Source organism: Aquarana catesbeiana, linkage group LG08 (assembly GCF_042186555.1).
Source record: "Aquarana catesbeiana isolate 2022-GZ linkage group LG08, ASM4218655v1, whole genome shotgun sequence".
In the NCBI taxonomy this organism is placed as follows: Eukaryota; Metazoa; Chordata; class Amphibia; order Anura; family Ranidae; genus Aquarana; species Aquarana catesbeiana.
This window is the reverse complement of record NC_133331.1, coordinates 271,822,154-271,834,470: the sequence shown is the minus strand read 5'-3', so window position 1 is coordinate 271,834,470 and position 12,317 is coordinate 271,822,154. Positions and strand designations below refer to the sequence as shown.

General features: G+C 43.2%; 1 protein-coding gene across 1 annotated transcript; it reads left to right on the top strand.

The window, feature by feature from the left end:
* The first annotated feature begins 11,615 nt into the window (after window positions 1-11,615).
* Window positions 11,616-12,317, top strand: LOC141105389 (histone H1.2-like). The gene has a single exon (XM_073595257.1). It carries the CDS (start codon window positions 11,619-11,621, stop codon window positions 12,273-12,275), a length of 657 nt encoding a protein of 218 aa, XP_073451358.1. The 5' UTR covers window positions 11,616-11,618; the 3' UTR covers window positions 12,276-12,317.

The following is a 12,317-nucleotide window of genomic DNA, read 5'->3' as shown; positions in this document are numbered from 1 at the left end:
TCACTGTATGTCTTAGTGAGGGCGTGGAAGCGAAAATATCAGGAAACGAGTTGATCCAATAATGCCATTTGGAAGTGACAATACTTGTCGAGTATACTTCATGAGATATGGCTGCTGCTGACAGGAACAGTGAACCAAGCCTAAAGCCTCGTACACACCATCCGACTGTTGGCCAGGAACTTGTCTTGCATACTAATGGTACACAACTGTCAGCCAACAAACACAAACATAGTGATGTACTACGTGGAATTTCAGCTCTTGAGCGCCACCTTTTGGGCTCCTTCTGCTAATGTCCTGTTTGGTGAGCATTGATTCTAAGCATGCATGTTTGTACCTTCAACTTTTGTGTGACGGACTTGTGTACTGACGATACGAAAATCTGACAACAGACCGTTGTCCGCCAAAAACTTACTAGCCTGCCATCCAACATTTGTTGGCGAAAAGTTGGATAACAATTGCCTGATGGAGCGTACTAACGGTCAGATTTTAGGCCAACAGTCTCACAATTCCCTGCCGAAAATCCGATCGTGTGTACGAGGCTTAACAGGTGGCTTCAGCATCATGAACAAACCATGGCATGTAGGCATGGACAGACATGGAGGGGTGGATGGTTTTGGTTGGAGGGTTTAGCGGTGAGGAGACGATCAGCATAGAAAGATTGGAATGAAAAGAGATGAGAGAATGATGTACTGTGATCACATTTCCTCTCATTACTCCTCACCTCTATTACAAGTCTGAGTGTGATAAGAAGACAAAGGGTTTGTCTTTACAGGGAACTTTACCTGACAGTATTAATAATATATAACTTAATTGGAGAATAGGAATAGAAAGCAGGTATGTCCGGTGTTCTGACGAGAAGTGTCCTCCTATCGGATAGTGTCTGCCCCGCACTGCGCAGGCACAGCGCTTGCGCAGTACGGAAGACAAGGAGACACCAAAAGTCTCCGAAGTTGACCAGCTGACCATCAGCTGTACACGGCGCTTGGGCACTTAATAGTGAACACTTTGTAACAGGGCCCCTCGTGGACTCGCTTCGCTCGCCACGCTTCGGGCACAGCCTCGCTGCGCTTGGCATCTTTTTATTCTAACTCTATGTCCACTTGGATAGTGGGGCATGAACCTGGACACAGGGCAGAATGCGTGCGCAGGCGCCGTGTACAGCTGACGATCAGCTGTTGAACTTCGGAGACATTCGGCGTCTCGTTTGTCCTCCGTACTGCGCCTGCGCAGGACAGGGCGGACATTATCCGATGGGGGACAGTATTCGACAAGACACCGACTCTATGTAGAACATGTTTGTGAGGCAATGCTAAAATAATAATATTGATCTTTAGATGAGGAGTAGATCGGTCAGACTGGGAGGGGGATGAATAAACCTTCCTTCTATTCCCATCCTGATTCCAGATTTATTGCGGAGATCATCTCCACTTTCTGGCTGTATACATTCCCTATTCACCTCCTTGTACTGCACACACAACCGAGTGTTCTACCGGGAATGACCACAAGGTGGCAGAGCTGAATAAACTCTTATGCCGCACTCACACATTGTGACAATAAAAGATCCTCCACAATCTCCCGCCTTACATTGTTACTTTATCTGAAATCACAAGTTGGGAAGATCGTGGAGTTCTTAACCCACAACACAATGGGGGAAAGAAACAAGAAAAACGAAACATTGTATGTACTCAATCAGTCCAGACAAATCTTTGTCTACTTGTATCTATTTCAATCATCAACAGCAGATCAATGTAAATAGATAAAGCCATACGCTGCCTGATAGGTAAATGACACAAAATATGTACAAAGTATCATCTACATACAAATCTGATCACAATATCACCTCGGACAGCACACAGTCCTTTATAGAAGTTAGAGGAAGATAATTGTCCCTAGGGCATTGGACATGTTTATCACCTTTACTAATATTTACACATTTATAGGTGAACTTACACATGATCTCTGGAAAACATTTTATTCCCATCATCATACCCCCCCCCCCCCCCCAGTGTCTGAAAGTTTTGATATCATCATTATCGTCATTAGGGGTTTTAATAAAAAAAAAAACAAAATAAAAAACGTTTTTGTATTAAAAAAAAAGTGTTAGTATTAAAAGGAGGTTCAATTGAGTTAAAAATGTGCATATTGCAATATTGCAATCAAAGTGAATGTTCAGTCCAAACATTTTTTTTTTTCTTTTAAAGTTTTGGATTAACATGAGAAAAGGTTACAACCTCTGTCAAGTTTTTACTACTTCCATATAGAGGTGCGGGGCTTCAGTGATAAACTTGCAAACCACAATGTGTGCGCCCCATACACTCTACAATGTGATTTCCTCCTCTAACAATCTCATAGAGCAGCTTACCAGACAGACCTGATATGTTGGAAAGTCAAACAGTGCTTTGGTCTTGATAACCTCCTTCACCTGAGACCAGATATGTAAAAACCACAGATCCTTTCCACTATCAGTTGCTCCATAAAATATGTCTGTATTTCTTTCATGTTATTACTTGTTCCATTTACTTAAACAGATTTCTTTGCTTTCATCCCCCTGTGGCCCCTGAGATTATTTTAGGACAACTTCTGCTATTATATTTGAGCTCCAGAGCATGACCTGTTTATTGATATTGTCCTTCCTGATATTTCCTGATGAAGAGCTCTCAGAGATCCTCTGAGAAAAACATTCGGAATTACCCTTCACCATGGTCACCAGAATAAATCCCTATTGTATGAGGATTATAACCATCTCATTTATGAAAGCATTGTAATTTGTGTATGAAGTGCAGAAATGTATATAAATGCATGTACAATACACACATATAGTTCTATAGGATTGGATCAATGTCAGAATACACATGAGTGATCTAATATATCCATGTTTGATTTGTGAGAAGTTCCGCAAATCCTGCATGAAGTCTGCAAAATCCAGTCTTACAATCAAACCCTATCATCTTCTCTCCCACCTCCAAGAACCTTTTCACATGCATTATCTTCTTTTGAGAAACTACAGAATGTTCTGACCCAGACCCTATTCTCCAGTCCTTATGTCCACTATATGATTGTTTTGCTTCCCACAGCAAGGTTACAGAACTCCTTTACTGCTATAGGAAGATGATCTTCAACAATCTTTCTCTAATGATTCATTTAGGAAAGTCTCACATCTTTCTTCCAAATCCTTGATTTGCTCCAAATACTAGGGGAACAATTGCAAAATATTTACAGGATGGTATAGGGTCCCCCTATCACCCTTCACAATCACAAATATCACCCCAATGTCCCTGATTGATTTCTGGAGATGTCATTAGGGAACCATGTTCCTTGTATTATGAACCTGTCTAAAAATGCTTTCCTTCTAGTGAAAAGTCAGGACCATGTCTCAAAAATTCCCAGACTATGTACCACAGGATGATCTGTCCCTCTTTCTTTTATACATTCTTATGAGGAGATATAAGAGATCGGTCATGTGTCACCTCTTTAATGCAGAAAAAGCCTGCATCCCCCTGAAGTGGAAGAGCCCTTCACCAGTGGGGGCCATTCATGCAAGACACAAGGGACCTGCCCTCCTAATCCATGCGTCCAGCCCCTAATTTACATGCAGGGTGCCAGATGCATGGATTTCATTTTTTTTTTTTTTTTTAAGCACATGATTAGAGCCTGAGGTTCTAATTGGCTTAAAACAAGGTGGGATTGAGGTGCAGAGCATTGCGTTCTGAGCCCACCCAGTTGTGTGACATTAGTAAATTAATATTCGCTAATGTCTCCCTGCTTCTCCTCCTGGCCAATCAGGAAGTGGATCCTGAGACCCTATTGGCCAGGGAGTCTGAGGACCAATCAGGTCTCAGGACCCACTACCTGTTCAGCTGGGAGGAGACGCAACGCCTGTTTGGCTGGGGAGACTGGAGTGAGGAGCAACCTCCCAAGATAAGGCCGGACTGATCGCCACCTTCCCACCTGATTGTCACCTTCCCATCTGTCTTCCGCAGTGGAGGAGTGTGTGAGATGGCAGATGTGCGAGTGGGGGGGGGGTTTGCCACCCCCAACAAAAAAAAAAAAGATTAAGCACCAGCCGCCATTGCTTTAGAAGGTATCAGTTAGACAGATTAAAAAAAAAAAGGGAAGGGTCCCCCAGGTGTTGGGTTTTCAAGGCAGCAAGAAATTATGAGGATAACTCAATGTAGAGTAAAAATGTATAACTTTATTGGTGACAATTGTATCAAAATGACAGTGAAGTTAAAATGTGAACTGTGGTACTGGAAATAAAAATTCAATACATTGGATGCAGACACAATAATACACAACATTCAATAAGATTGATGCTGGTTGTGCATGAATACTGACGCGTTTCGGCTAGGGGTGCAACAGATCAAAAGACTCACGGTTCGGATCCTTCCTCAGATCAGGAGTCACGGTTCAGATCATTTTCGGATCAACAAAAAAAAAATCTCCCCACTGTAATATCCACATCATCTCCCCCACTGTAATAATATCCACAATCTCCCCCACTGCTGTAATATCCACAGATTCCCCCACTGTATATACAGTATGTGTATAGGAATTAGGAAGGCAGACTAGTGTTGTTTAACAAAACACTGGCCACCGCCCACACCCATAACTGGCCTTCACAGTAACTAGTGTTGTTTAGTCTTACCTTACAGAATAGAAGCCACCAAGCCGGCCAGATTAGATCCACGAGTTGAGGGGTAATGACGTCAGCGTGCACCGCCGCCGCGTGTACCAAGATGGACACCGCTCTGGAGCTAGGCCGAAGCCGTGGCCTTTCCTAAGGTCGAGGCAGCGGTGCGCTCCGCGTTGCGCATGTGTGCCGATCCCAACAGGTTGAACCATTCAGATCATGGATCGGTGATGATCCATTGCACCTATAGTATTGGCATTGTATTGCAAAGTATTGGCAGGGTATTGCAGATTATTGGCAGGGTATTGCAGATTATTGGCAGGGTATGGCAGGGTATTGGCAGAGTATTGGCAGGGTATGGCAGAGTATTGGCAGAGTATTGGCAGGGTATGGCAGAGTATTGGTAGAGTATTGGCAGAGTATTAGCAGGGTATGGTAGAGTAATGCAGAGTATTGGCAGAGTATTGGCAGAGTATGGCAGAGTATTAGCAGGGTATTGCAGAGCATGGCAGAATATTGGCAGAGTATTGCAGAGTATTAGCAGGGCATTGCAGAGTATGGCAGAGTATTGCAGAGTATTTACAGGGTATTGCAGAGCATAGCAGAGTATGGCAGAGTATTGGCAGAGTATTGCAGAGTATTGGCAGGGTATTGGCAGAGTATTGGCAGAGTATGGCAGAGTATTGGTAAATTATTGGCAGAGTATTGGCAGAGTATTGGCAGAGTATTGGCAGGGTATGGCAGAGTAATGCAGCAGAGTATTGGCAGAGTATTGACAGGGTATTGGCAGAGTATTGCAGAGTATTAGCAGGGTATTGCAGAGCATGGCAGAGTATGGCAGACTATGGAGGGATGGCTGAGCATGGATGGATGGATCCATGGATGTGACTGCAATTTCACAGAGCAGCGCTGTGGGCACTACAGATCCAGCCCACAGCGCTGCTGCCATCCGATCTCTCTCCTCCACTGTACAGATCAGTACACAGAGGGGAGAGAGGAACCGGCATTATAACATGATGCCGGTTTGTTTACAAGTGATTGCTCCGTCATTTGACGGAGCAATCACGTGGTAAACGGCCACCGGGTATACCAAGATGGCCGCCACTCCAGAGCTAGGCTGAAGCCGAGGCAGCAGCGTGCTCCGCAGAGCGCATGTGTGCCGATCTAAACAGGTTGAAGCGTTCGGATCACGGATCGTGACGATCCATTGCACCCCTAGTTTCGGCTCAAAGAGGGCCTTCTTCAGAGGTTTGGTCTGCTGTTGAAAGTATTTTCATTTATTCATTGTATTTTATAGCTAAAACATGTGCTTACGTTAACAACATAATTTTTATATATAGTTACCAATGGCAACATATTGTGGAAGTTCTCCTGACCAGAAATCCTCTAAAAACCTTTTCGCCTTGTCCCACACAATGAGCTCAATCTTCTGACGCTCCGGGAAGGGACCTGCATTGCAAGTATGTCTTACAAGTAGGGATGAGCTTCGAGTTTGATTCAAACTCATGTTCAACTCGAACATCAGCTGTTCGCCAGTTCGCCGAACAGCGAACAATTTGGGGTGTTCGCGGCAAATTTGAAAGCCGCGGAACACCCTTTAAAAGTCTATGGGAGAAATCAAAAGTGCTAATTTTAAAAGCTTATATGCAAGTTATTGTCATAAAAAGTGTTTGGGGACCTGGGTCCTGCCCCAGGGGACATTAATCAATGCAAAAAAAAGTTTTTAAAACGGCCGTTTTTTTCAGGAGCAGTGATTTTAATAATGCTTAAAGTGAAACAATAAAAGTGTAATAGTCCTTTAAATTTCATACCTGGGGGGTGTCTATAATATGTAAAGGGGCGTGTGTTTCCCGTGTTTAGAACAGTAAAATGACATTTCAAAGGAAAAAAAGTCATTTAAAACTACTCGCTGCTATTAATGAATTGTCGGTCCGACAATACACATAAAAGTTCATTGATAAAAACGGCATGTGATTTCCCCACAGGGGAACCCTGAACCAATTTTTTTTTTTTTAAATGGCGTGGGGGTCCCCCTAAATTCCATACCAGGCCCTTCAGGTCTGGCATGGATATTAAGGGGAACCCCAGCCAAAATTAAAAAAAAAAAATGGCGTGGAGGTCCCCCTCAAAATCTTTACCAGACCCTTCAGGTCTGGTATAGATTTTAAGGGGAACCCCGTGCCATTTTTTTTTTTTTTTAAATGGCGTGGGGTCCCCCCAAAAATCCATACCAGACCCTTATCCGAGACCTTATCAGACCCTTAGCATGCAACCTGGTAGGCCGCAGGAAAAGACGGTAGGACGAGAGAGCGCCCCCCCTCCTGAACCGTACCAGGCCACATGGGGAAGGTGCTCAACATTGGGAAGGTGCTTTGGGGTAGCCCCCAGTGCACCTTGTCCCCATGTTGATGGGGACAAGGGCCTCATCCCCACAACCCTTGCCGGTGGTTGTGGGGGTCTGTGGGCGGGGGGCTTATCGGAATCTGAAAGCCCCTTTAACAAGGGGACTCCCAGATCCCGGCCCTCCCCCCTGTGTGAAATGGTAAGGGGGTACAAAGCCTACCATTTCACAAAAAAACTGTCAAAAATGTTAAAAATGACAAGAGACAGTTTTTGACAATTCCTTTATTTAAAGCCTTCTTTTTTCATCTTTCTTCTATCTTCTTTCTTCTATCTACCTTTGGTTTCTTCCTCCATCTTCTTCTTCTTCTGGTTCTTCTGGTTCTTCCTCCGGTGTTCACGTCCGGCATCTTCCTCCACGACGTCTTCTTTCCTTCTTCTCGGGCCGTTCTACATCCATGATGGGAAGCTCCCGTTGTGTGACACTTCTCGTCTTCTGACGGTTCTTAAATATTGGAGGGTGGGGGCACCAGGTGACCCCGCCCCCCTCTGACGCACGGGGGCTTGACGGGGACTTCCCTCGATTATTTAAGAACCATCAGAATAGGAGAAGAGTCACACAGCGGGAGCTTCTCATCATGGATGCGGAGCGACCCGAGAAGAAGAAGGGAAGAAGAAGCCGTGGAGGAAGATGCCGGACGAGAACGCCGGAGGAAGAACCAGAAGAACCAGAAGAAGAAGGAGGAAGAAACCAAAGGAAGATAGAAGAAAGATAGAAGAAAGAAGATGGAAAAAAGAAGACTTTAAATAAAGTAATTGTCAAAAACTGTCTCTTGTCATTTTTAACATTTTTTACATTTTTTTTGTGAAATGGTACCCTTACCATTTCACACAGGGGGGGCGGGATCTGGGGGTCCCCTTGTTAAAGGGGGCTTCCAGATTCCGATAAGCCCCCCGCAGACCCCCACAACCATCGGGCAAGGGCTGTGGGGATGAGGCCCTTGTCCCCATCAACATGAGGACAAGGTGCTTTGGGGGGCTACCCCAAAGCACCCTTCCAATGTTGAGGGCATGTGGCCTGGTACGGTTCGGGGAGGTGCTCTCTCATCCCCCCCTCTTTTCCTGTGGCCTGCCAGGTTGCATGCTCAGATAAGGGTCTGGTATGGATTTTGAGGGGGACCCCCATGCCATTTTTTTTTTTTTAATTTGGCCGGGGTTCCCCTTAATATCCATGCCAGACCTGAAGGTCCTGGTATGGAATTTAGGGGGATCCCCCACGCCATTTTTTTAAAAAATTTGGTTCAGGGTTCCCCTGTGGGGAATTTCCATGCTGTTTTTATCAATTAACTTTTATGTGTATTGTCGGACCGACAATTCATTAATAGCCGCAAGTAGTTTTAAATGACTTTTTAAGTGTTCTTGCATAGCAAGACCACTTACTGTTATCTCACATATATATTATTCTTATTATTATAGCCAAATTTACCACCCTAACTCCTCCCACAGTTTTTACACTACATAGACAAATAATATACCGAAACGTGCGGATTGTTCCCGAATGGTGTGCTATTACTTTGTGGAACGTTTCGCCGAATGGTTCACGAAATATCGTTGTTTTTGCGGCGAAATTGGTCCCATAGGAATGAATGGGGAAACTAGAGTGGGAGATGACAAAAGCTGGAAAATCAGAACATGATTTCTAAACTGCCGCCACTCCCTCATTTTCAAGCCCACCTACACAAATCTTATATTAAAACGTTCAGCTATCCCTGCTGCCACTAAACATGTCCACGGCAAAGCCATAGTCCTGATAGTTTTCACAATATGACCATTTGTTTGCAACTCACACCGTCCATTGACATTCATTGAAACTACACTCTAGCCCCCTCCAAATTTGAAGGGCAATTTCTAAACTGCGACTGTGCCTCCATTTTTAATATTTCAGAGACATACTATGTATCAAAATCTAGGTCTGGGTCTTCTGATTCTCACAATATAAAGATCTTCGCTGTAGGATGTATAGTTTTTAAAATACGGCCATTTGTTTAGAGGCCATTTCAGGAAATTTTAGCCATTAATCAGAGTGTACTGTTAGTGTTTGTTTTGTTGCCATGGTTACCAAAGCTTCTGTTATACACAGGGGGGAGGTGGCTGGAGCATCTCAGCTCTGATTACAGAGCCCGGGGGAGGGGACAGACACACCATGTACTGATTTATAATAGAGGAATATGATGGGGCAGTTTTGATGGGGTAATTCTGATGGGGCAGTTTTGATGAAGCAGTATTTGGGAAGCATAAACAGGGCATGAGCGTTGCTAGGAAACAGTGGTTGTAAACACAAGATGCTGAGACACCCCAAATGCATGTGACTTCATCTGCTAGACTTGATAATGCTTGTAGACTCCTCCCACAGTTTTTACACTACAGAGACAAGTAATATACCGAAACGTGCGGATTGTTCCCGATTGGTGTGTTATTACTTTGTGGAATGTTTTGCCGAATGGTCCACGAAATGACGTTTTTTCGGCGAAATTGGTCCCATAGGAATGAATGGCGAAATATTCAAAACTAGAGTGGGAGGTGACAAAAGCTGACAACCCCATGATCAGCCAAAACATTATGACCACCCCATGATCAGCCAAAACATTATGACCACCCCATGATCAGCCAAAACATTATGACCGCCCCATGTAAAAAAAAAAATATTTTTGAAAAAAAAAATAATTTTTGAAAAAAGTAAAAAAATAATTTTTGAAAAAAAAAAAATCATTTTTGAAAAAAAAAAAAAAATATTTTTGAAAAAAAAAAATTATTTTTGAAAAAAAAAAATATTTTTGAAAAAAAAATTACTTTTAAAAAAAAATTATTTTTGAAAAAAAAATATATTTGAAAAAAAAAATATTTTTGAAAAAAAAAAAATATTTTTAAAAAAAAAATTACTTTAAAAAAATAATAATTTCGAAAAAAAAATTATTTTTGAAATAAAAAAATTCATTTTTGAAAAAAAAAATTACCTTTGAAAAAAAAAATTACTTTTGAAAAAAAAAATCATTTTTGAAGAAAAAAAAATCATTTTTGATTAAAAAAAATTCATTTTTGAAAAAAAAAATTACTTTTGAAAAAAATGTTCAGCTCTTTCAGCGAATGATGGAACTTTTTTACTACTATTTATACTTTTTAAAATATTAAGCTTTTTAACACTTTTCACAGTTACTCAAGCCACTCCACCCCACCCAGTTACTCCGCCCACTCCAGTTGTAGAGGCAAGAACACTTTCACAATTTCCCCAGAAATTGTACCTTTTCTAGTTTTCCTTTGAAATGTAATTTTGCTGTCAGACTGTTCTAAACATGGGAAACATTTGCCCCTTTACAGGCACACTATAGACACCCCCAGGCACGAAATTTAAAGGGATATTACACTTTTATTGTTTGACTTTAAGCATTATTAAAATCACTGCTCCCGAAAAAATGGCCATTTTTAAAACTTTTTTTTGCATTGATCCATGTCCCCTGGGGCAGGACCCAGGTCCCCAAACACTTTTTATGACAATAACTTGCATATAAGCCTTTAAAATTAGCACTTTTGATTTCTCCCATAGACTTTTAAAGGGTGTTCCGCGGCATTCGAATTTGCCGCGAACACCCCAAATTGTTCGCTGTTCAGCGAACTTGCGAACAGCCAATGTTCTAGTCGAACATGAGTTTGACTCAAACTCGAAGCTCATCCCTAATAAATAAATATATATATATATATATATATATATATATATATATATATATATATATATATATTGTTCTTCTTTATACAGTATATTTTCTGAGTAGGCTATATAGCTGTGTAGTAAAATGAGCCAATAATCTTACTCAGAGTATTTGAATGACAATATATTTATCATGATGATTGATGAGCAAATTTGATGAGCAAATAATGGTACATCACCACCAGAATAAACTACTTACTAGTCTGCTGTGTGCAGTGGCTACAAACTTACAGTTGTTATAATGAGGAAAGAATGATAAATAGTACATGAAATATGACATGTTCTCATCAGATGACACCTTTGTATCTCTAACAATCTCCCCCATCACATCACACAAGGATCTCAGGTCTCCGGCTGATGTTTTTGTTCCAGGCTCCTTCTACTCAGCTATAGATGAGCAGAGTTCTGTATTAGAGGGAAATGTTTCCTGATCTTCACTCTTCACTCATCTAATGTGAAGATGATTGTATTGGGAGATGTGAGAAGATTGTTTTCTGATGAGAATGTGTGTAGAAAAGCAGGTAGAAGGAAGAATGGGACACACACTCAGGAGGATGGATGTGTTTGCAGCCTCTGTGTTCAGCCTCCTGAGAGCGGTAAGTGACAGATCGGTAAGTGACAGTCCAGTGAGCAGATCGGGTCCCCGATGAAGATTGGACATCCTTCCATTTCTTATTATAATCGTTTTTCTCTCTATCAGGGAAACACAACAAGAGAGAGAAGATTCCCCAACACTGGAGTAAAGTCAGTGGGCGTGTCTAACGTGTAACCAATAGCAGTGCAGAAGGCAAGTTCTATATCAACCAATAGTAGTGCAGAACGTCTCTATATAAGCCAGAGCACCACACACGATATCTATCTATTTTCAAAAGCTCGTTGAGAATCATGACGGAGACTGAGATCGCCACATCCCCCGCTCCTCCAGCGGAGCCCGCCGCCAAGAAGAAGGCGACTAAGAAGGCGGCAGCCGGAGGAGCCAAGAAAGGCAGCAAGAAGCCGTCCGGTCCCAGCGTGTCCGACCTCATCGTCACAGCCGTGGCCGCTTCCAAGGAGCGCAGCGGGGTCTCTCTGGCCGCCCTCAAGAAGCTCCTGGCCGCCGGAGGATACGATGTGGACAAGAACAACAGCCGCCTCAAGATCGCCATCAGGGCGCTGGTGACTAAGGGGAGCCTCGTCCAGGTCAAAGGACATGGAGCCTCCGGATCCTTCAAGATCAACAAGAAGCAGCAAGAGGGCGACAAGGCCAAGAAAGTCGCCAAGAAGAAGCCATCGGCTGCGGCCAAGCCCAAGAAACCTGCGGCCGCCAAGAAGCCAGCCAAGTCCCCCAAGAAGAAAGTCCCCAGCAAAGCAGCCAAGAGCCCCAAGAAGGCCGCCAAGAAACCGGCAAAGGCTGCAGCTTCTCCCGCCAAGAAGGCGACAAAGAGCCCCAAGAAGCCCAAAGCTGCAGCCAAGCCGAAAAAAGCCGCCAAGAGTCCGGCTAAGAAGGCGGCTAAACCCAAGACAGCAGCCAAGCCCAAGAAGGCCGCTCCGAAGAAGAAATAAAGGAAGGCGGCAGTAGCCGGAGAACTCCTTCATCTCCACCCC